A 25,032-nucleotide genomic window follows, 5' to 3' on the forward strand; every position below is an offset into this window, starting at 1 on the left:
ATGTAATGATTATGATGCTTAAATTTGTGGTGAAATATAAACACATATATATTAAAATTATGTTTCCCATGGATGAAAAAAAGCTGTGTCCTTTTATTCCTTCAGTCTTAAGTTAAAAACACACTGCAGAATACAAGAGTTCTAAAAGTAAGCACTGATTACATTTTCAACAAGCAGGACCCAGAATATACTTTACCTCTTTGAAGTCTGTGGCACCTTCCAAACAGTTCTTCCAGGTCTCTGCAATGCTGAATAATATTCAAATTAATATAAGCCTATTTAATAAACACCACATACACTGCATACAACATGAAGTAAAGCCACCAAGGAAATAAGAAATGGTAAAGGAATTCTAAACTTTCTTGTATTAATCATAAAAATAATGCACCACTCTCTTTATATCATTATTGTTTATAGTTCATATTCAGGTACAGTTTGGAGTATGGTCCTTATTTCAGTATGTCTATTTGTGGTAAAGTACCATGCTTCTCTTGAAAGAACCACTTATCTATCTCTGTGGTACAGAACGATACTTCTGCCTGGAAGTCTGCAAATATGTACTAATTTTCTCCTTTTATTTAAGGAAGAAAAAAATAGGATTACTAATATATTTACTAATATATTATTGTAATATTCCCTATTTATAATACTTGTTTGAATTGTTCACTGTTTTTGTCTTTAAGGCTCTGCACCAGGCCTATTCAGATGGTGACCCACAAGCAACCTCTGAGTGTCCAGCCCATGGTACCGCCAAGGCTCCAGACAGCAACTAAAAATAGGCTTTGGCGATTATCATTTCTACCTAGTTTGCCATTTGTGAATTAAATCATTGAAACTTTAAACTAATTATATTATAACAGATGCAAAAGGCCATTTTTTTTTATTGTTAAGGGATGTGCCATGTGTACACGGCTCCCCTGTGTATATCCCTGAGCCGCATAAAGGCTGGTTTATATCTCACACTGAGTGCGAGGAAGTAGCGGCGAAAATGACATCAGACTTGGAGACGCGGGCAGGAAAATATTTCTAAGTACACTGCGCTGCTGATGGGAAGGCCATGTAATCCAAATGGTGAATTTCAATGAGAGGCTGGTTACGCTTGTGCCAGAATAATGAACAAAGAGCTGAATATGACATCAAAAGAAAAGGTAGGCATGCCAAACATTTAAAATTCATCTGCCCATCACCGATTTCCTTGTGTTCACACATCTTCGCATACCATTTCTTGTTTGATTTAACACATACTCCATGAAGTCTGCCTTTTAAGGCTGAAGGTGTATTACAGTTGTTTAACTGGGGTGCTCGGTGATTGACGGCGGACAGTAAACTTTGTTAAAATGGTATCAAAAATGCCTCTTAGTTGTTACTTCAGTAGTTTTGGCGTGTGCACTATATGTTCTATTACCAATAAATTCTTCAACAGGAGCTCATCAACAAAGAAACATGGAAAATAAGATTTAGTAAAACAAATAATGATAGTAATAATTATAATTAATAATTCATTGCTTGACACCCAAGAACTCTGTACAATAACATTTTAAAGACAAGTCATTAAAATAAATGTACTAATCCACTTTCACGCCATACGTGGTGCCTTGCTTTTAAAAATTTACTTGGTAGTTTTTTTCTGAGGGAGTAGGGAAACAATTTCAACTGGAAAGGCTTTGTTGTGGAACTCAAATTTAACCTCTGTCTTATGAGTACTTAAAATTATGTGAATGAAATAATTCTATGAAAAAAAATCCCTTGTCTGTCATGACCACCCATTTAAACTGGGGAGGATCTCATATTTCAAAGGGAATATACAAATGTTATTGCAAATACTGTGCACTTTGAGATGTGCCATGGTCAGATGTGAGCAAAATGGTTTGTTTTCTTTTTTTCAAAGGTGAAAAAACATTGCTACTACCTCAAATTGTGTTCAGATTCTTTTTTTGTTGTTTTTTTAATACAATTTTGATGTGCCTGTGTCAGATGTGACCAGATGTAAAAGGGAAACAATGAATAAACATTATTTGTTTATAAATACATTCATTTGTGTTGACTTAAAGTTTGCCATTACCTGCTGCTGAAAATGTCTGGCCCAGCTAAATTTCTTGGTTTGAAAATCTGGGGCAACTGAAATTGTAATTGAATAGCTCTACTCTACACATATACTGTACATACACACACAGTATAGTTTTCTTAATTTCTTGCAAATTTTCTGAGTTGTTTCTAATTATTCTATTATATAAAATTGCCCTCCCAATGCACACAGCATATACCTTGACTATGAGGATTCTTAGTCTTTAATACAAACACTTTTAACTTACGAGGGAATAATAAACACTACCAGCAGAGAAATGATCTTTTCTACGGATACCAACAAATGTGTGCAGGCCATTTTAGAATATCTTTGCAGAATAAGCATTACTTTATCTCTTATTACACTTGCTTTGCTTTACTCAGAGACATATCAAAGGCATGCAGGTATACGTGGGACAATTGCTTTTTATTTAATCACTTTACAGGAGGCATGCAGCACTTTTTCAATGAGCTGTAAAGGCACCAACTTATTTGCCCCTGTCTATATTTGTATTGAGAGTAGCATGTAGATACACCTATCAAATTTTGTTTTCACCACTGTCTCTATGGAATTTACACATTTCCCTACTGTCTCTGTGGGGTTTTCTCAGTGTACTGAGATCTTCCTCTCACATTCTGAAGATGTGCAGACTATTATAGTTGATAAGTGCAAATTAATTAAATTTTAATTAGTCTGCCTCAGAACAGATTAGTACCGTATCGAGAGTGGGTACTGGAGAAGATCTTCTTCAATAGCCTCTGTGTTTTTGGCAACATATATGCTTCTCTTAATTCTGACCAGTGTCGCTGTCTGCGCTGCTGAGAAGCACTCCCATGACTTGAAGCTGCCACTATCATGATTTACTGTAAGGATTGTATTGAACAGATGCTTGGTCTTCACCAGACATAGTATTTGCAGTTCTGCCCAAAGAGTTGATTTTCGTCTCATCAGACTGAAGAATCTTTGATCACTCACGGTCCTTTAAATGCCATTTGACAAAATAAGAGTGGGCTGTCATATTCGTCTGATTGATGGAGTGCTGCTAAGATGGTCATCCTTTTGAAAGGCCATCTCATCTCAGCAGAAAACCCCCTGACTAAGGCCCTTTGGTCACTACATTTGCCTGAAAAGCCAATTCTAAGAATAGTCCTGTTGGGTTCAAACTTCTTCCATTTCACAATTAGTGAAGCCACTGTGCTCCTGGGAACATTCACAGCTATAGAAATGGTTTTATATGCCCTTGCCCTGATCTATACCTCACCATAATTGGCTTATGGTGGTTGCATAGATTTCCTTGGCTTGTTTTTTCTTATTCTTACATGCAGTGTGAATTGTGGGACCTAATAAACACAAGTGTGTGTCTTTATAAAATATGTCCAATTAATTCAATTTGCCACAGGTGGGCTCCAATCAAGTTGTTGACATATCTCAAAGATAATTAAGGCAAACAGTATGTAACTAACCACAATCTGCAACGCCACAACAAAGGGTTTGAATATTTACATGAATGAGAGATTTCAATTTTTGATTTTTAATAATTTTGCAAATCTTCCTGAAAACATGTTTTCATTTTTTCATTATGGGATCTTTAATGTTGATTGATAACAAAGATGGCTTATTTATATTTTTCAAATTAAATCAACAACATAATAAAGTGTTATACAAGTGAAGGGGCCTGAATACATCCTGAATCTGCAGTATGTATGACTTTGTATGTATATGAAAGAGTCAAATATATCATCAACAGTGCTTCATGTAATCTTCTGGGAGTAGCTAAACAACATTTATTCATCTAAAAAACTTCAATTTGAGCAACTAAAAAAACCTGGTCATATATATTCTACACATTTAGATCTGCTATTTACATTTAATTGATGATTATTAATAAAGTATTTTCAGCATACCTGTTAAACATTCTGTCTGCATGATCATACCGGCCATTTTGTAAACACAGCATGTGCTCTGGAGCTAAAAAAAAACAAAACAAAAAAACATTAAAATAAATGTAATAAAATATAAACATATTAAATGTGCTTATTATTACATATGTAGAAATACTTCTAAACCTTGGAATTTTAAACAAATAAATACTATATATATCTCAAAATCTAGCACAGCTAGGAATTATGTAGCTGTTCTGGGGAAATGTATGATGATTAGATTCGCATGACGAATGCAGATAACAGTGTCAACTAAAGGGCTGCAATTCTTTATTGATCTTTATTGAAGATGCTGCATAAGCTGTGCTGCATTCCACTTTCATTTGGCACCAAAGGAGAAAGCTATAGGCCAGAAAATAAAGTGAGGTTGATCAGGTAGATATTCCTAGTTTCTCCGAGGGTGCTGAAGACATGTACTGAGGTAAGAAAACTGTATAATGATGACAAAGTAACTGTGAAGTCAAGACATGTACAGCAATGAACAAGTTGCTGCAGAGTCATGAGGTCAAAAATTATATGCTATAAAGAGACATGTGTAGAGTAGACTGCATGGGAGTAAGGCTGTGAAGACTGTGGGAAATACACATTGTGATACAGTACAACTGAATAATGTACAATAAATGTATATAGTTGTCATGATTAGAAATACTATTTATGAATGAATTGTAATATTTTATTTCTGCTACACTTTAACTGGTGACACATATGCTGGTTCTACTGCTTCATGTCTGAGTGTCAGGGTTTAATTTCTACAGTTCCTTTGGAAAAAGGGTTTTTATTGCTTCTTTTAACTTAAAGGGTTTTCTGTGGTTGTACTGCTCCGTCATACAATTCTCTGTACCTACCATGCTTTTAATTCTGATGTTTGTAATATATGTGTTTCAAGACAGATCTACATTTAAGTACATACTTTTTGAACATGATGGTTGTACTGCTGTATTGCTCACACAAGTATATATTTTTTAGAATAGCAGGTTACTTAAACACTATTGAGTTTTATCTGGTAAAACTATACCGCTGGAGCAAAATATTTTATAAAGAATAGAATGAAGAAACACTGTGAAATTACGTCAGAATAAGTTGTTAGGCCAAAAAAACTAGTGGTAATTATTCAGGCATTTACTCACTGGCTAGGCATTGCAAATGTACAAATATCACAGTAGGTGTAATATGGTTCCTCAGATTTATACAAAAAATTTTAAGCAGCTGTATCACAAAAACTATTATAAATATAAGAATTTTTACTTTATATATAGGTAACTTATTGTAAGCAGCTATTAACAGTATGCATATTATAAAACAAGACTTCATAACATGAGATAAAACAACAAAAAAATTAAAGTAATATATTTCCTGAGTCTCATTACTTTTACTGACAAAATTATTACTGCTAATTACATGTGTAATACAATTTATATAGACTGGTAATTGATGAATTATAATGGTTAACAAAATGAAATGTGACTATTATTATTCACTTATGTATCTGTTTATTTAGCATTGTGACTATCCTTAGTTGTATTAACAAAACGGAAAATGGGATCACAACCGACATGATTTATTTAAGCGGTGGGTTGTTTACAATGTCTTGGAAGCAATGCCTGCTATAACAGCAATCAGTCTACTTTGCCAGGTATAACTAATACATCCTGTTTAAAAAAAAAAATCAGTCAGCAACTTGTAGCTATGAACAGTACTTAATAATACTGAAAATAAATTTGTCAGAATAAAGCAAATTCAAGCACATTTTTCCTAATTTGTTCATGATACATTACTTTTAAAGCATACCATAAAGCATATGTTACTTTCTTTTGGAACAGTCAAGTATTAAGGAATGGAATGAAAGTTATAGCGGCGACTACCTGTTGAGTGCCACTTTGAGCAGGACTGAAGATCCTGATGTGTTAAACCTACTCATAAGTTCTTCCATATGATTTAAAGAACTTGATTACAAATCATAGGCAAATTAAAGAACATAAACTTATTAAACTTCGCCTAACACATTTCCAGAAACGCCATTTTCTTTACTGTAAACCTGTGTAATCATATCCAACTAAAACAGTCAAAAAACTAATGTTCCATGTCCTGCTCAATAGTAATCATCTGACTCAACCCCCTTTACAGAATTAAAGCTAGAAGCAGGAAAGACCAATGGAGCACCTACATATTGTACACAAAGATATGATTAATCAACTGATACTTACAGTATACACTAATACAGGCATTTACATATTATTATACGAATAGCTCTTACCAAAGTTTATGTGTGAGAATTTACTACACTGCAGCTAACTGGTGTTATGTGGTAACTGACTGTAGAAATTACCTTTAGTGCTCAGCTTGTGAGCACATGTTAACCTTAATCACAAATACATTAATGTGTTGCTAACTATGTATGCTAATTAATGTGTAATGCTAATTAAACTTACTATATATACTATGTATGCACTATAAAGACATATTATTATTCATTATTTGTAGAAGGGACACCATTCAGACTTTTTTATATAATGCTGTAATTTTCTATTAAAAGTAGTGATTTACCCTATCACATGAACTGGCTAAATTACAGTTTCATTTGGTTAATGACTGATGGATCAGCCAGAAAAAGGTGAAAAAGGTTTAATATATACATGATGAGGAATTGATGAGGTGGTGTGTTGGTCATACAGTAAAGTCTTTTTTATTTGCATGTTCTTCTTGTCAAGCCTGCATATGCTGGGTTAATGTCCAAATGTCTGGTAATGGCATTTTAATTATAAAGCCACGATTCAGCCAGGTCTCTGGCACTTTTAGTATTAGCCTTGGATTTTACTTGCTCTGAGTCCCATTTAAATGTGTGTCCGGTCGAATTACCCTCTCCTCCTTATTTACTATATGGCCTTGGATTATTATAAGTCTTATCATGTTCCTCTGATGATGAATCACAAGCTTAGGAATAAAAAACTGTTTTAAGGTACGTGATTTGTTTTTTTCCTTTATGGATTTCCAGCTACAAATATGCACACTGTATTACAGTCCTTCACTTCCATATATTATATATATTATACATACATACTAGCTGTCCCCCACGGCTTCGCACACAGAAGTGATGCAGGACAGCGAGAAGGGCCCTGTCTGGCTCCCTACTCCTGAAGTCATGCTTCCCCCTCCCCTCAGCCTGCAGCATCTGTCTCAGATTAGCAGGAATATATCACTCCTGCAAGCGAACTATGATACGTAGCGTGATGAGAAAGATCACAAAATCAACCAGAATGTTCAAGCAAATTATAGAAAAAACCCGACCTAAAACCCTGAAAAGCGGACAGACATACGGACAGACGCTGGATTTTATATATAGAGATATATATTGTGGCCTGCAGACAGCATTCCTGTTGCCCAAACCCGACACAGACAGACACAGGACACAAGAGTCTGGCGCATACGCCTTTATTATTTTTCCTTTTCCGCGTGGGAAACACCTCCCCCCATTTCCCACCTACACAGCACAGCTCAGGCACAGTACAAAATACAGTTTTCATTTTCTTCACCTCTTCCTCTCTCTTTTGCTCTCTTTGCCTCCACTCCTCCTCCAGCAAGCTTTGTCCATCACCTCCTGACTCTGGCTCCTTTTATAGGGCACCCGGAAGTGCTCCAGGTGTCCGGTAAACTGGGTGTGGCAGAAGTGCTGCACCAAAGGGCTCAACAGTTCTGGCAGCACCCCCTGGCAGCACCCACAGAACCCAACAGGGCTGCACCAAACCCCAACTCCAATGGAGCCCTGTGGAAGTCCATGGCACTGTTGCAACCCAGGCGGCCTGCCACCTAGCACTCCATGGGAGGTAATGCCCTGAATAAGCTCTCTCACCTGGTCCTTTTACTGTAGAGGCGTCCCTACCAGGCAAGGACCCCGACCGTCCGCCACAACATACATATACACACACACACACACACACACGCACACGCACAACTCCAATTCCAAAAAGTTGGGATGCTGCAAAATGTAAATAAAAACAGAATGGAATAATTTGCAAATCTCATAAACCCATATTTTATTCACAACAGAACATAGAAAACATATCAAATGTTGGAAAAGTAAATCGGACTAAAAAGAAACATCTGGAGGAACATTTTGCAACTAATTAGGTTAATTGGCAAAAGGCCAGTTACATGATTGTGTATAAAAAGAACACTTTTTAGAGACATAGTCTCTCAGAAGTAAAGATGGGCAGATGTTCACCAATATGCAAAAATTGCATATATAAATCGTGGAACAATTTCAGAATAACGCTCCTCAACGTAAAACTGCAAAGACCTGCTAAAAATCCTGACTCGCCGTTAGTATCAAAGCCTAAAATTAGTACCCTCTCAAAAGCACTGTCTTGTTCTCTGCTTATCACAATCTTGAAAGTAGCATCTTTATCAGCTATAGAAAAATAGAAATAAAAAAAAAAAATTCACTTCATTCTCTCAATTGTTTCTTGACCCCATTTTTTTTCTTTTGCTTTTTAACTTTAGAGAAAAGGCAAGCAAAATGACACCTTTTATTGGCTAACTAAAAAGATTACAATATGCAAGCTTTCGAGGCAACTCAGGCCCCTTCTTCAGGCAAGATGTAATCTTTATAACTTTAGAAAGAGTGTAAAGCTGATCTTTGATATTGTAAACTTAACAATATGCAGATGGACAACAGTATTTAAAAAAACAAAAAAACAAAACGCAAGGCTACACTGTTAAAAACATGTAGTGTATTCAGTTTTCTCAGATTTATTGTCACATATTACATACCCTAGTTTGTCGAAGATATCAACGATGCTGTGTGATATTTTCTATGTTTCTGTGTTTGTTTCACCAAGGAAAGCCACTCCTATCCCTGCTCTTCAAATCATACTTAATTCACGAAAGGACAAATTTTGCCCACTCTGCAATGCTGTCTGTGGGTAGTCACAGAGCTTAAAAAGGTAAAACTGGGTCTCAAGGCCACAAAGAAAAAGGAATACTGCTCTAAAATAAACTCCATAATCCAGCAAGACAATAAAGTGGTTGAGGAAATTAAAAAAAAAAAAAAAAACAAAAGCAGTTATTACCTTTTGATGACACAGTTTTTATTGATGCTTTTATTTTAAAATTTGTGAGTGCTGATGAATTGTCTGGAGCAGTTCACTGGTAATTAGTCCCTGCCTCACCATTTGCATCACGTTGTGTTGGGGGAAAGGGTGATATCGTGTGTGACCACTGCCGCAGGGGGATGCAGCGGCCCTTGGAAAACCTGCTGAACTCTCCTGTGTAACTTTGGGACCCAAGCTTGACAATATTAAATATCTTTCTTACTTGATAAGATGCACACAATTTACTACACTTACAGCCACAGTGCCTGGCAAGCACTTGTTAAATGCATCTTCTTTGAGCTTTGCTTCTTAAACTTCGCTTCAGCGGACAGCTTACATTTGCCTGAAACACCCCATATTTTTGCGAGATTGCTTCCAGCATTGTGGTGAATCAGGACACATGGTGTGTTAGAATGCCCCACTTCCTAAAGCAGTGTTTCCCAAACTCGGTCCTGGGGACCCCCTGTGGCTGCAGGTTTTTGTTCCAACCAGCTTCTGTTTTTAATCGAACTTCTGGGCTAATTAAGTCATGTGTTATTTCCCAAGTTTTGTGTTTAGAGAACAATATAGAAATTAGAAAACTAAGTTTTCTAAAAAAAAAATATTAAAATGTACCAAGCAGTTATATAGGAATAATGTATTTTTTTCCTTTTTAACTGTATTTTCATCTTGATTTTCATTCTACTTTTCTAGGTGTTCTAATTGTTTAATTAATCCATTATTTACTAATTAGTGAGTCTGACTCTAAAGTAGTTGCAGTCTTTTATTATTCAGTGTTGTTTGACTGGGTGCCTGATCTGCTCGTTTTAAATTGTCATTATTAAGATACAACGAAGGGGGAAAAACTGCACAGAGCAAGGGCAAAGTATAATGAAATCAACAAAAGAGAGTTAAGTGTTGAAATCTATAGCAAAAGCAGAAATATTTCTAAATGTCTTATAAATATAAAAATCATGCTGCTATGCTTTTCTGAATGTAGAATAATAGAAAAATAATACCAGCTAATTAAATGAGATCAGTGCTATCAGGTGTTGCCATTGATTAGGAATCCGATTGGAACAAAAACCTGCAGCCACAGGGGGTCCCCAGGACCGAGTTTGGGAAACACTGTCCTAGAGCATTACTAATGACAAATATCAGCAAATAAACATGGTGGCTAATTTTATTTTTTCAAACCGTGAAGGCATTTTTCAGATTTTGCGGTATTTATTTTTACCCCTAAATATTATTAGCTTTCCACCTAAACAAGAAATAGTTTTGTTAGTGAGTGAGTCAACTTTGTATTTGTACATATACACATCATATTACTATATATATAAATAAATAAATAAAAAAATGCAATGTTTTTGTGTCATTAGGTCACCCAAGGTTAAGCTAAATTTGCCGCTAAATTTGCCACTAAATGTTCTGGTAACAGAAATGCACATTTGCCTAAACAGAAAATTATCGTTTCATCTGAAATCAGTGAAAATTAAAAGTGAAATTTAAACATTAATCAATAAGTGACCTGTGTGAAATGCGGCATACCTTTTAGGAAACATTCTTATATTCTTAGTTGTACACGAGACAACACACCTGCTATGTATTAAATGTACTTGTTCATAGACTGAAATTAACTCATTTATTTTCCTAAAATAAATATTTACAAATATTATATTAAAAGATAAATTAGATGGCTATCTTTGAGAAGACCCAATACAATTTTAATTAATTTTATGATATCATACTAAGTATGCACCTTAGATTTGTTGCCACTGTGTGTCTCATGATGATTTCATATTGCCTTAGCTGTAGGTAAAATGTATTATACAGTAAAGTTAAATCAAATTTGGGGTCAGGGGGTACTGGGGAGTGGAGCATCTCGAGAAGCAATGTGTGCAGAACAGGCAGGACAGGACACCAATCCATCACAAGGTTCACTGACACACACACACATTCACACTCAAATGCCAATCATCCTTACCAGCACATTGTTAAGGATGTGGGAGAAACACCAGTGTACTTGGGAAGAAAACCCATACAGACACATGCAGTACAAAAATATGAACATACCAACTCTTACAAGGTAGAACAGTACATATCCTGGAGATGAATAATGACTTCCATACATAAACTTTGGTTCTGGCATATCTCTGTAACGAGCCTGTGAATGAAAATAACATCTATTTATAACAGACAATCTGTAAACTGTTCAACAGTTGAGAAATAAAAGTTTATTCATATTATTTCATTTAACTCCCTTTACTCTAGTGCACAAAGAATAATAAATAATCATAACTAATTAGCTTCCTCATCATATTACTGACAATCCACACATTAAATCTAGGGGCAATTCACAGCCTCTAGTTATTATTTTAGTCATCGATCTTTACCCAGAAACAAACCACATAATTTCTCTTTTTTGATAATCTGTAACAATACAAGCATGTTTTACAGTAAAATAACCAATTAGGAAAAACAGATTGAATGATTCAGATTCAACTGGCAGGGGGCGCTTTAGAAGTGGCTTCAGTTTATTATTGGGCATTACTTGCAGAGTGTCTTTTTCTGTTGATCAATGTCAAAAAGGCTAAATTAAATCCGCTATGGTTCAATGTTGTATAATAAAAAAATATGAAAATTACCAAGGGGTGAATACATTTTATAGGCACTGTACAAAACAGTTAAAAATTTATATAAGGCCATATCATTGTTAATGAATAGCTGTGATGAATTGTTTGGAATGAATGCATGGACTGTTACACCACTGTTTAGAATGTACATTTAAAAAAAAAAAAAAAAAAAAAAAGATGGTAAGGATAGGGTGACCTAAATGTCCAGCATAGCATGTTGCTATCAAGATTCTTACCAGAGTAAGCAAAGAGAAAGTATATTAATAGAAAAAATGTATTACTGTGATAAGTGCAAAATGCATACTTTAATTAAAATCAACAGAGTTATTAAACTTTGTAAAATGTAGTATGAAACTACAGTGGACAGATTTTAAATAATGAATACTTCAGCATGTATTACATAAAATACATACAAATTTTTATTAAGTACAATTTCATAGAAAGATCATCATGGACTATTTAAAATGTTTTAAAAAATTAATTAATTGTAAAATGTAACATAGTACTAACCAAATTAAGTCTTTTTAACAGTGCAGCATAACTCATTTAAAATGTTGTCACACATTAAAAACAGTAGCAATGGCGAATATTAAATCATAGAAATTCTGTGTAGTTGTAATATAAAAATTAAATAAAACAATCATGTTAATGAACTAAAGTACACACTGTATCTTGAAAAATTAGATTTACTTTGAAAGTCATCCACCTATAGGAATAGCTAAAAAAGAAATACTTCCACATCAATAGTTTGTAGATGATGCCAAACTACATGGAAGGGCATTTAATGTAGAATCTTCTGAATTGTTACAAAGGGACTTGGACAGTAAAAAGGCTTAGGCAGAGTTGTGACAGATGAAATTTAAATTAAGAAAATGAAATGTATTACACATAGGAAGTGGAAATGTTAGATTTCAATACACAGTGGCAGGCCTGGATTTTGAAAGTGCACCTTATGAGAAGGATCTAAATGTTAATACTGGACTCATAAGTATCTACATCCAGACAGTGTACAGAAGTGGTCAAGAAGGCTAAAAGGATGTTGTGATATAGCGGGTCCACAGGGGGCGTGGTGTTGTGTGGCCAAGCGGTTCTCGGGGAATTCGTGATGTGGGCGATTCTCTCTTTAAGTGCACATGTGAGGAGTTGTCCGCATGCGTAATTGTTCCCGGGAGTTGTTGATTGCCACTTCCTGCTGTTCCACGTCCCTGTGATATATAGAAGCATTAGGCGGCTATCAGAAAAGAGAGGAACAAAAGAAAAAGAAAGAAACGGAGGTTGCAGGAGTGAAGAAGAAGGCAGGAAGCAGTGAGGAAAAAGCCGGTGTGTGTGTGTGTGTGTGTGTGAGAGAGACAGCGAACGAGCACAGGCTCGCAGGCAGCTGGACAGTTGAGCCTTAGCAGAGTGTTTGGCCGACACCTAGTGCAGTTGATTGTGGTCGCTCCCACTGAGCATTCTGTGAGTGACCAGAAGAAGGATGGCTCACCGCGGAAAATAGCGGGAGTCAGGAGGCTTGGGAGATGGATTCCCAAGCGTGAGCAACCTGGCCGTTGGGGGAACCTAAGTCTTGGTCTGGAGAGTGCTATACCAAAGCCAGGGATCGGGAAGCCTCCAGATCAGAACGGAGAGAGAAGATCAGCTGCAGGTAAGGCGACTCTCCTGTTGCGAAGCCCAATGGGAGAAGCAGGGGAGCTGCCAGGTAAAAAGAAGGCCCCAGGCTTTGTTTTTAAAGAGACTGCTTCCAGCCATTGTTTTAACCTTGTTTTTTTTTTTTTTTTTTTTAAAAGAGTTTTTCTATTGGATTTTAACCTCCACCTTTTATCTGTTTTTACTGGATTATTTATTTATTGAAGTATTTGGACACTGTTTTATTTTGTTGGTTTTAAAATAAAAGCACATGGCACTTTTACACCATCCCATTGTTTCATTGTTATGCCTCACTGCCAAGCTCATCTGTGACATTACCGACGGTAACGGGTTCAGGGCTCCCGGAAGAACAATAGGAGCGTGGAGCTATCCCGCATCATCACAGATGTTAGGTGAAATTTTACAGTGTTTAGAGTACAAGTCAAAAGAGGTTATGCTTAAAGTTACATAGCGTACTACTGAGGCCTCACCTGAAGTAGTTTGTAATGTTCTGGTGCCCATATTACAAAAAAGACATAGCAGCACTACAGAAAGTCAGGACTAGGCTAATTCCAGAATTAAGGAGTATGAGCTATCAGGAGGGACTGAGGGAGTTAAATTGTTTCAGTTTAAGGAAACAGAGATTAAGAGGTGACATGAGCGAAAAGTTTAATAAAAATATGTAAAGAATTAGTACAGTAGATCACAGGTGTTACTTAAGAATAAACTCTGCAACAAGAACATGGGCCATGTTGAGAACTTGTTAAAGGCAGAATTTGCACAAATGTTAGACAGCTTTTTTCATGCAAAAAAGACATAAAAAAAAACAAATTACCAAGTAGTATGATGGAGATTTGGACTTTAGTGACCTTCAAGTCTTGACTTGATGTTATTTTGGACAAGCTATGTAAATAGGACAGACAGGCTTCTGGAATAAATGGCCTGGTCTCGTCAAAACATGTCTGATTGTCCAATGTTCTAATTAATTCATTGTACAGTAAGTGTAAATTGCATAATATTCATCCCATTTGCTGTGACAGATAACTCTATGATAATCATCAAACAGTCACTGTTTACCTCTTGGTTTTCTAAAAAAAAGATTATTATTTTATCCACTTCTTCAAAGCATGTTTACCAAGTAGTGGTGAGGTTAAATAGTGTAAGGATAGCATAATTTAATTAAAAGACCAGTGTTATATCTTCATAGTAAAAGATGGCTGGGAACATGTAAGTATTCTAGTCGTTAAGGGAAGAAGCAGAGCAAAGAGGTTTTGTCATAAAAATATTAAGATATTGATAAAATAAATATAGAAAGAAGAATTCTTAAGTGTAAATATAATTTAATACAAATTACTGTTAAAGTAAATCCCGAAAGAAGAATTAAAACCTTCAATATACAAGTAAACATGTTTTAAAACACTGGTTCTGTAAGAGTCATGTTTATTTTCAAGTTTACTGTCATATACTCTGAAATGTCCTAAGGGTTAAATTAAAAATGTATTTTCTAACACTCGACTTTACTACCTTTTCCTAGTATTTTTGGCTTATAATATTTTATCAAGGAACAATTTGATAAAGTGAGGGTGTCATCATCATGCTACTCTTATCACTAAAGGATTATTACTGCTTAAAATTAAACTGCAAATAAAAAGTCCTACCCACAATAAAAAAAATTACATTACTGTACACACCAATAGCCTCTCAAGTCTTTCTTTACTCAGTGCGCCAACTGGTTTGCTCAGGTCTCTGAATGTTTCAGGATTCATCAAATCTGTTTCAAAATAAAGCACAGATGTATAAGTAAGAATACAAAAAATACATGTGCATAGCAATCAATAAGCTGACCAATTACTGTACATGTCATGCTTTCATTTTATAATGATGCCTATATTAGATACAACTGAGAAAATATATTTTCTTATAAAATCACTTTTTCTAGAATCAAGACGAAATGATAAATACCACACATCTGTTTCAATAGAATACAAATATTACATTTCTTTAAAACCCGTTTTAAATCTGTATTTTTTTACTGACTTAAAGCTCAGTCTATTCAAAAATATAATATTTCTTTTATATAGTGTCATGAGCAGCATGCAGTATCATGGTTTATAGAGCAAAGGTTTATATATATATATAAAAAAAAAATCACAAGTAAAATAACCTGTAGAAACTTACCGGTAAGTTAAATATGGGCCAAGCCTTTTAAGATCAAATACAACACTAATGTATGTTAGTATACACATTTTTTACCTACATAAAAATTATCCAAGTGTTTCTTTGAAAATGAGAGAAAACAAATTATTTGCCAGGGTTTCTGCATTGCTTCTCTCCCATCAATCTCACTTTTATTCAGTCTATTCCAACAGTGACCTTCACTAAAGCTAGAAAGACCTGCAGTTCTTTGGGTGTTCTCCTGAGATCCTCTGCGACTTCTTGAATGAGTCATCACTGGTGTCTTTTTGACAAGCCAGTCATTCCTAGAAGGACTAACTACCGTTCTCCACTTGAAATTAGTGATCCTAACTGTGGTGGGAGGGAATCCCAGAGGGGAAGAAATGGCTTGGTAACCCTTTTTGATAACTGTTAAATCACTGGGACTTCCCCTGACTGAGGCATAGTGTTCTTCTAGAAACTTAACCACTCACATGTGGTGACATTTATATTCAACACAGACTTCAGCAATGGGTCTTAGCTGCATACAGTCAGCTGAATCTAATCTTCAATTAACTATGGTCAGTTATTTCAGTGAGTGACTAAGGGGACAATTACCTCTTCAGACAAGCAATATACATGTTGGATAACTGTATATCAAGTAGAAATTTAGGAACTCTCTTATACATTTACACTAGTTCCCTTCACCTATTTTATTATATTCTGCCTAAAGATCTGAAACAATTCATTGTGACATATATAAAAATAGAGGATATCAGGAATGGGGCAACTACTTTATTACTGTATAAAAACTGTTAATTGAAAAATGAGGAGTGCATAAAATACTTAATTTTCTTAATTATTCCTTAAGTAAATTCAAATAATTCTATAATAAATTATTTGCAAATAAAATTGTTTTAAAAATATTCTGTGCAGTATAACATTTTAATTATAAATAAACTTTGAAAATTCAAACAAGCATGATCAACAACTGACCACTGCAAGCTTATGAACATTTGTAATTGGTAATGTCAGGGTGGTTAGAGTCAAGTCTTAAGGTAACCTGCAACATACTGGTTTTAAAAACCTATTTACTTACCAAGCTTTGGACTGTTATAGTCAGCTATTACCCAAGGAAACACAGGGTATTGGGAAAGGTCATTGCAGCTCCTATCAGCTAAGTTGTTAAGGTGTAACAGATACTGGTAATTAGTTATGTGTCCTTTCTGCCACTGCAACATAAGGTTTTCAGCTGTATAATCTCCCATGTGATCTTCTGTTGGAGGAAAAAAAATCTGTTAGATAGCATTGACACCAAATAATAAAAAGGTATCATCTTATGCTTTGCACAACATTTGTATACAATCATTTATATTGCTATATTAGATAAATAACACATACCAGTTAAAAAGACTTTCACGAATTCGTACATATACTAGTAACAAAAAACAAACAAACAAATAAATAAATATATACAGAGGACAATGTGATTGGTATTAAATGCTACTACACCCACTGACCAGTGTTGTCCACAATGAATGATGAACAATATCCTTTTAACTTAAAAGGAAGAAATAATTAGAGCTCACTAAATTTGAACAAGAGCTTTATAAATTATTACACATAATTATTATGCATTAGAGGAAAGTGATCCAGATCTTTTTAAATACTTATTACATGTTCAATTTATAGCTCACTGAAGGTAAAACATAAAAAGAAAGTGAGCCTTAAAGCAGCAGCCAAGTATTCTCAGAAAATCACTTTAAATGATGTTGAAGAAAGGCATCTATATTCTATACCAATTTAAAATTACCTTAATCCTAAATTCTATTTTTTTTCTTCTTCTAAGGACCAATAAAGTATAATTAATTTTAAGATATTTTATGTGACACTGGCCAAAAGGCATCAAAGCATGTTTTGAATTAATTCTCTGAACCAAGTAATCTGTAGGGAAAAAAAATTACCCTTTTTTATTTAATTAAAGTGTGTTTACCAGCTATGGTTATCCACTATTAACCAGTAGTGGTTAACTTTGTCCTTCTACAGTCTATATACATTAATTTGCCATTCAGTTAGACAACCCTACCCTTCCCACATAACTAATTTGTCAATTAGTTACAGATCATATAGTATATGTAGGCAATGCTATCTAAATAAACAATGTTAGGAAATTCATAGTTGAATCCTAATTCTCCTCTGATAAGTCAGTGGGAAACTGATGTTTTATATTATTTGAAATTGGAAAAAATCAAATTCTCAGTTAGAGGATCTGTACAAAATTTTTTCAAAACCTGGCAGGATCTGATCAATATTATTTTAGAATAAGAGAAATAACTATTACCGCATTTAATTCCCTTCTCCATCTCTTATTTACCTATATATTTATTTCTCCCTTTCTTTTATTTGTTGTTGCCTTATTAAAAAGCCCTAAGCAATTCTCCTTTGGCTAAGCTCTCCTTCTCAGGGGTGGGGTTTGATTTGTCTTCAATTTTGTTTGGTTATAAATTGAACTATTTGTTTGGAATGATTACAATAAAAATTAATACACAGAAAAAAAAAATTAACACGATTAAAAAATTAAATGTCATGGAGTTAACTGGTATCAGAGAATTAAGAATATACTGAGGTTTTCTGCAACAATACACTGTGACAAGTGAATCGAAAATGAGCCACCAACCACAAAAAGGTCAACCAACTGCAGTTCTGTGGTCAGAAACAAACTACTGGTGAAAACAGCTGACTGAAACTCACAACTTGTACAAAATTACAGGAATTTTATAGCTGGCAAACTAGCAGAGCAGTATTTATATGGTGTCAAAGAAGGCATTTCAAAATGTGTAATGTGTTTTAATCTTCTAAGGCAAACCAACAATCGAAGAAACTCTTCCAAAATAAAACAAAAAGACATGAAGTCAGTGACCTAGGCAACAAAAATACAAGAAAGTGGAGGACCTGAAAAAACATTTATTGATTCCTGATTCATGCCAGTTCATACTGATAGAAAGACTTGGATATGGCAAAAATACTAAGTTCATGATCACTTTATATCAGGTGTAAATGAAGGTCTGGTGTGATATTGTAATTGTGCAGTGTGTGTATTCAACATGTGTACTTAAAAATGTAAAGAAATCTTTTGCAGCTGCAGAATTTCAGATGTCATTTGCTATTGATGTATCCCAATTGCAAAGTCATCAATCTTTAGCTAATTTGTAACAATTGTAACTGGAATAAAGATGGACCAGCATGTTTGTGCCAAACTTATAAAATCTTACCTGCTCAGTATGTTTAAAGGATTAAGTCAATAACGAATGCAAATATTTATCCAACTTGCTTTTAGGTATTAGGAATAGACATGTAATTAAGCAACCAAACAACATCCATTATAACTACAGATGAAACAAAAGATAACACATCAAACAACACCTTCTTTACCTCAGCTGACGAAAGCACTTCATTTGGATGAAGTGGTGTAGCCATGGCTCTGGCACATTTATCTGCAAGAGTTGTTTTAATAACATCTGCTAAAATGTTATATTGTTATATATTAGAAGACAAAAAGGCAAAGGTAGGTATTATCTTTAATAATAATCTGTCTTTTAGCACTTACTACTTGACTTTCTAAAATTTGCTTTTTCGAGCTAAGAAATGCAAGGGAATTAAGATGTTTTCTTAATATACAAGATAAAGAAAAGTTAATGTATACATGCCCAAAATACCATTACCAAGACTAGGTAGTACAACCATATAACTTTTGTTCTTAAGTCACTATTCTGGGTTCTGTTGAGTTAAGGACTGATTTCAAAATCTTAATAGTATAGAAACCTTTTCATGATTTTGACCATAATCACTTAACAGAATGTACCAGTAAATACAGTAGGGAATGAAAATTATGATCATAATATTCAATCTTCTGAGAGTAACATCAAATAACTAAAATGATAAACAAAATTACATCAGGTCAACCCTTAAGCTAACAATGCCCTAAAACTGTGGAATTATCTGCTTTAAATCATAAGACATGTCCCATCTGTCTCAGAATTTAAATCCTGTCTGAAGCCTTAGTACTTTAGTCTACCATAACCTCACTGTTCATATAGATTGGGCTGTTCATATAGCAATCATGTTCATTAATTGTTTGTACAAATCAGATCTGGCAACCTTTATAAGTAGCTATTAATCATCTTCTGCTGCTCTTCTTCTTTTAGGATCATTATTTAGCCTTTGTCCAACTAGAAACGTACTAGTTGCTGCAGTTAAACTCTTCTATGAGATACTTATGGTGCTGGTCAGCTTGTTTGCCTTGGCCAACAGGCACATAAAAATAAAAGAGGGAAAATGTAAAGCATAAAATCAGTGGTCACTTAACTAGGTACACCAGTTTGTTAATGCAAATAGCTTACTCCCAGCCAAATATCCAATTATGTGGGTGGAACTTTATAAATGACACCATGCCGACATGGTCTAGGGCAGGGGTAGGCAACGTCGGTCCTGGAGTGCCACAGTATGTGCAGGTTTTTGTTCCAACCCAGTTCCTTAACGAGAACTCAATTATTGCTGATGAAGCACATATTGCTTAAGTGACATTTTAATGCTTCATTTTAGTGGACTCACTTGTTAAGGTTCTCCAACCTTAATTGCTTATTTCAATCTTAAACTGCTGCATTCAGTGTTTTAATTGCTCCTTATTAGCAATAAGATGTAAAAGACAAAGCAGCCAGCAGTTCTCCAGCTAGCTTTTTTCCAATTACATCTGTGTGTGTTCATCATGCACGGTTTGATTTAATAAAACACTTAATAGAAAAATGTGACAGACTGAAAATGATCTGTTTTAGGCTTCAAATCATTTGGATGATATCCTTGGAAAGGAAAAAAAATCTACGATATAAAAGCCTTACATTGCACAGACTAACAAGCCATAAAATTAAATAAGGTCTGAGATTGGCAATGATTGGTTTCTAATTAAGCAATTGGGTTGAATGAAAACCTGTAGCCACTGCGGCTCACCAGGACCGACATTGCCTACCCCTGTTTTACATCTTATTGCTAATAAGGAGCAATTAAAACACTGAATGCAGCAGTTTAAGATTGAAATAAGCAATTAAGGTTGGAGAACCTTAACAAGCGAGACCACTAAAATGAAGCATTAAAATGTCACTTAAGCAATATGTGCTTCATCAGCAATAATTGAGTTCTCGTTAAGGAACTGGGTTGGAACAAAAACCTGCACATACTGTGGCACTCCAGGACCGACGTTGCCTACCCCTGGTCTAGGGTAGTCCACCATAGTGGAACTTGCACCATAGCTTCAATGTGTATGAAACTTGCTTTTTCGACCACTGTTATGCTGTGTTTGAAGCTGTATATGCACTAATTTGTGTGATAACTGCATCACAGCACAACAGCTTTAAGCACAGCTTAACAGTGATCGAAAAAAGAAAGTCTCAGTTTTTATTGTGAATAGAATTTATTTGTTAATTGCAGTTTTCTTGCCATTATCACTGGAATATTGTTCAAGTAGTACTTCATAGGGTGTAGTAACACAGTCAGTTCCAACTCTTCTTTAAGACAAACAGAGGGTTCTGAAGTAATCAAAAGAAGTTGGGACAACTGTGCAAATTGGTTGCTTCAATTTGCAAAGCTTAATTTACTTTAATTACCATAGAAGATCAGTAGGTTGTAACCTATTAGTTGTTCCCCGAAGAAGGCCCATTTGTAATATTCTGATACTTCCTTTTTTTCAGTTTTTGCTTAACTACACTTTACATTTAAACCTCTGCCATTCTGATATTTCCTTTTTTTTCAGTTTTTGCTAAAGTACACTCTACATTTAAACCTCTGGCAGTTTACTGCTTACCTTTTTACCATTGTAGGTCATTCGTTGCATTTTAAGTTAATAAATTTAAAGAAAAATTGAAATGTTTTTAATCTTATTAATATATAGTGAGGCACCTAATTGTTTTAATTGAGTTTTAAGTAAAATTCACTCATGGATTTCTCCAGACATACATATTGTACGTATGGCTTCAGTGAGATATGACAATACAGACAGAACACCATATATTATGAATATGAATCTACAAATATTAAATTTGCATCAGACACTTAATTTTTGAAGGCAAACTAATGTTCATTAGTATAACTCTTAAAATGTCTGTCTGTCTGTCCATGCTTTTGTTGTAGTAACTTCACAACTGTAATGGCCCACCAGGAGGTGGACATAGCAGAGATAATGAGTACAAATATTGCTGTGTCTGACAATGTGCACTAACAAAATTAATACTTCTGCAATTTCAGTCTTCAAATGTAGACAATTAAAAAAAAACTACAAAGTACAGTGGCAGAAACATGCCTAAACATCTAATATGGCTAAACACAAATTGACACCTGCATCACAGGTTATTTAATGTTAATCCAAATGCAGGAATTCAAAAGCAATTTTGACTAAATTGACCAAATATTTACAGAAATATGTATGACTTCACATTGTAATTTTAAAACTTGTACACTATACGTTTTCATTTTATTAAAATTCAACTTTTAACACTAGAATTACCAGAGTCTACGAAAAAAACTCGTAGATCCGGCCCACCTTAAAACCGTTCTCAGCTCTCTTTTGTCTTCTAAATGTGCCGATTAACACGAGCAGCAAGCAGCCGGCTATTCCATTCCCCACCACCGCAGAACATTCACTAAGTTTTCCCAGCTCATGCCTTGTTTGATTATCTGGGAGTGACTGAAGTGCTGGAGTTTTAGAGTGGAAATAATAGATCGCTATTTGGAACTCACGCAGTTCATGTGTGTTCCGTTTCAACAGTAATCTGTGTAAACACATTTTTAAAACAGAAACGTTTTTCATATTTTAGTAGTAAATGACAAAATGTAGGCATAAACTATATAATGTATGAAGCCTGAAGTCCAAAGATCAAGTAAACACTTTCACAAAAGATTCAAGGATAACACAACAGCTTCTGTGGCGTAGTGGTAAGATTTGCTTACTTGTAATCAAGAATACCCGGTTCGATCCCCACTCACTCCTATATTTGCCGTTTTCAGTCGTGAGCTCCTCTTTTTGTTAATATTATACAGTACATATATACATTTGGTTTGCGTCTGTAACACACGGTGTGCATTTATAGGACTTATAAAAGTTACCTTTTTTTTTTATTTTATTCTCTCTAAATCACGATCACGATACATACTACCAAAAGATCTGAAGCTGTTATTTTTTATTTGAAACGGAATAACTGGAGATGTGAGTGGTGTTTTGAGACAATGGAACTGGGCATTCTCTCATCTGGAGGGATAAAAGCTGACACACAAACGCTAGCGAATCTGCCTTCTTCGTATCTCACCATCACTTGATTTTTTTTTTTTATTCAGTTTTATTGAGTGTTCCTGCTCATGCTGAATTAGTGTGCACCTTATGGTGTATGATGTCAAAAAAACACAGACGTAGGTATATATGAAATTTGGAATTATTCGTTTTATGACCTGTATAGTACATTTCGGAAAACTTTATCGTAGGATGAAACATTATTCATATTATTCATATTCATTCGCATAACATCTTGCGGTTTGTAATCAGTGACTGCGTGTTTTTTTTTCCCAATCTTGCCAGTCCCCACATGTTGCTGTATGCTGTTTCTTTTGTACTCCAGGACATGCAGAGGATAGAATAGTACAGAGCAGTAAGTTCAGCGCTATATGCAATCATCAGATTCAAATGTTAACTGCTCACAGACACGCAAGGATAGTCTTTCCTACATTTACAACGTGTGTACCTGTTACAATGTACACGCTTCTCTCTATGCTGTGGTTCCTATTACACACCTGAAAGAAAGACACAATATATGTGAAAACATCATCACACTAATGCAATATTATTTGAAAACAAACAGCGTCAGATCGGGTGTGGATTTATGTTGGCGCTATTACTGACAGAAAAAAAAGATCAACATGTGCGTTGATCCTGCAGCACTGAATAAGCTCACGCGCTCTAACATCCCCCCCCCCCCCCCCCGATCTGACTCTAGGAAACAGCGCAAGTACAGACGCAAACCAAGTGTGATCAAGAGTCACCGGTTTGATCCCCACTCACTCCTATATTTGCCGTTTTCAGTAGTAAGCTGCTCTTTTTGGGGGGGGGGGGGGGGGGTTTAGAACGACAAAGGAGAGGTGAGAACAGTTTTAAGGTGGGCCGGATCTACAAGTTTTTTTCGTAGACTCTGGTAATTCTAGTGTTAAGTCTGACATCAAAACAAATCTATGAATAGATTTTGATTCAAAATCAGTTTCACTGTTAAACCTTGCTTTAGAGAACAATCCATAATGCATATCAATGAATCTTTGTTTTATAACAACTTAGCGCTTTGAGTACTGAGAAAAGCGCTATATAAATGTAATGAATTATTATTATTATAACTTTTAGAAATGGAACCTGAATCCACAATTATTCCAAAATAAAAAAAATGTATTTTGCAAAACTGAAAGCAAAGGCATTTCATATGGAGCTAATATAATCAACACAGTTTTCTGTTTGTATAAAGATGGTGAAATGTACATTTTACCACTAATTTGTTTTGCTTAGTACTGATAGATAAAAAAAAAAAAACACAAACAATAGCTATTTAAAGTCACCACCCGATTCAAAGATGTGCACTTTTCTGGGATGACACACTGAAAATAAAACAAATTTAATTAGGCTTGCTTGATTTTTTTAGATAAGTGAATACCCTCTGACCCCCTATAATTACATTTCTAAGTACAAGCAATCAGATCTAATATCAAACAGCAAACTAATTTGTTCCCACCTATAATCAGCTGTGGTGATTTGATTAGTTCTGAATAACAATACCTGGTTCCAAAAGATTCTACTGCTTGGAAGTGCATTTCAAAACAAAAAATAAAATATGGGTAGAAAAACACTTTCAAAAGTACTTCAAGATAAAGCTGTGGAAAGTCTCAAATCAGGCAATGAGTATGAAATTTTTTCAACAGTTATAAGGATCCCAAGGACCATTGCCAAGTCCATCATTGAGAAGTAGAAGGTATCTGGTGCCACACAGACCTTGCAGAAATCTGGCCATCCCTAAAAATTGATTGTTTCAGCAAGAAGAAGGCTGAACAGGGAGGCTACAAAAAGAAGAAGGGCTAGAAAAAAGCACATAAAATCTTGTGTATGCTTTGCTAAAAATTACCTTAAAGATTCCGTGGCCAAGTGGCAAAATGTGCTATGGTTACATGAGATCAAAATTTTAATTTCTGTCAGAAATGAAAAATGGGATGTGTGAAAAAAAAAAATCTAATACACCCAACCATTCAAAGGACACTATTCCTACACTTGTCAGGACAGATAACCAGGAGGTTGAAAATGGAAAGATGGTTTATCTTTCACTATGACAATGACACTTGCAAAGCAACTGTACAGTGGGTGAATTTTAGGAAGGTGAATGTCTCTGAGTGGCTTGTTCCAACCCAGTTGCTTAATAAGAAAAAATCCTTGCCAATAATTTAATTTCATGGCTTGTTAGTGGTTTAACTCTGCCATGTCA

General features: G+C 34.9%; 1 protein-coding gene across 2 annotated transcripts in view; it reads right to left on the reverse strand.

The window, feature by feature from the left end:
• The window catches only part of nsmaf (neutral sphingomyelinase (N-SMase) activation associated factor), a 79,494-nt gene that overhangs the window by 34,339 nt on the left and 20,123 nt on the right, over positions 1-25,032 (reverse strand). For both annotated transcript variants that reach the window (XR_003716502.2, XM_028803559.2), the window contains exons 13-17: positions 16,581-16,757; positions 15,019-15,098; positions 11,145-11,235; positions 3,970-4,033; positions 197-248 (exon numbers count right to left, since the gene is read on the reverse strand). Coding sequence is in view for 1 of the 2 variants with exons in the window: in XM_028803559.2 (XP_028659392.1) it covers positions 197-248; positions 3,970-4,033; positions 11,145-11,235; positions 15,019-15,098; positions 16,581-16,757 (464 nt within the window). In the remaining variant the exon portion in view is untranslated. The remainder of the gene's footprint in view (positions 1-196; positions 249-3,969; positions 4,034-11,144; positions 11,236-15,018; positions 15,099-16,580; positions 16,758-25,032) is intronic.

The sequence above is a fragment of the Erpetoichthys calabaricus genome, chromosome 6 (genome assembly GCF_900747795.2).
Source record: "Erpetoichthys calabaricus chromosome 6, fErpCal1.3, whole genome shotgun sequence".
Lineage (NCBI taxonomy): Eukaryota > Metazoa > Chordata > Cladistia > Polypteriformes > Polypteridae > Erpetoichthys > Erpetoichthys calabaricus.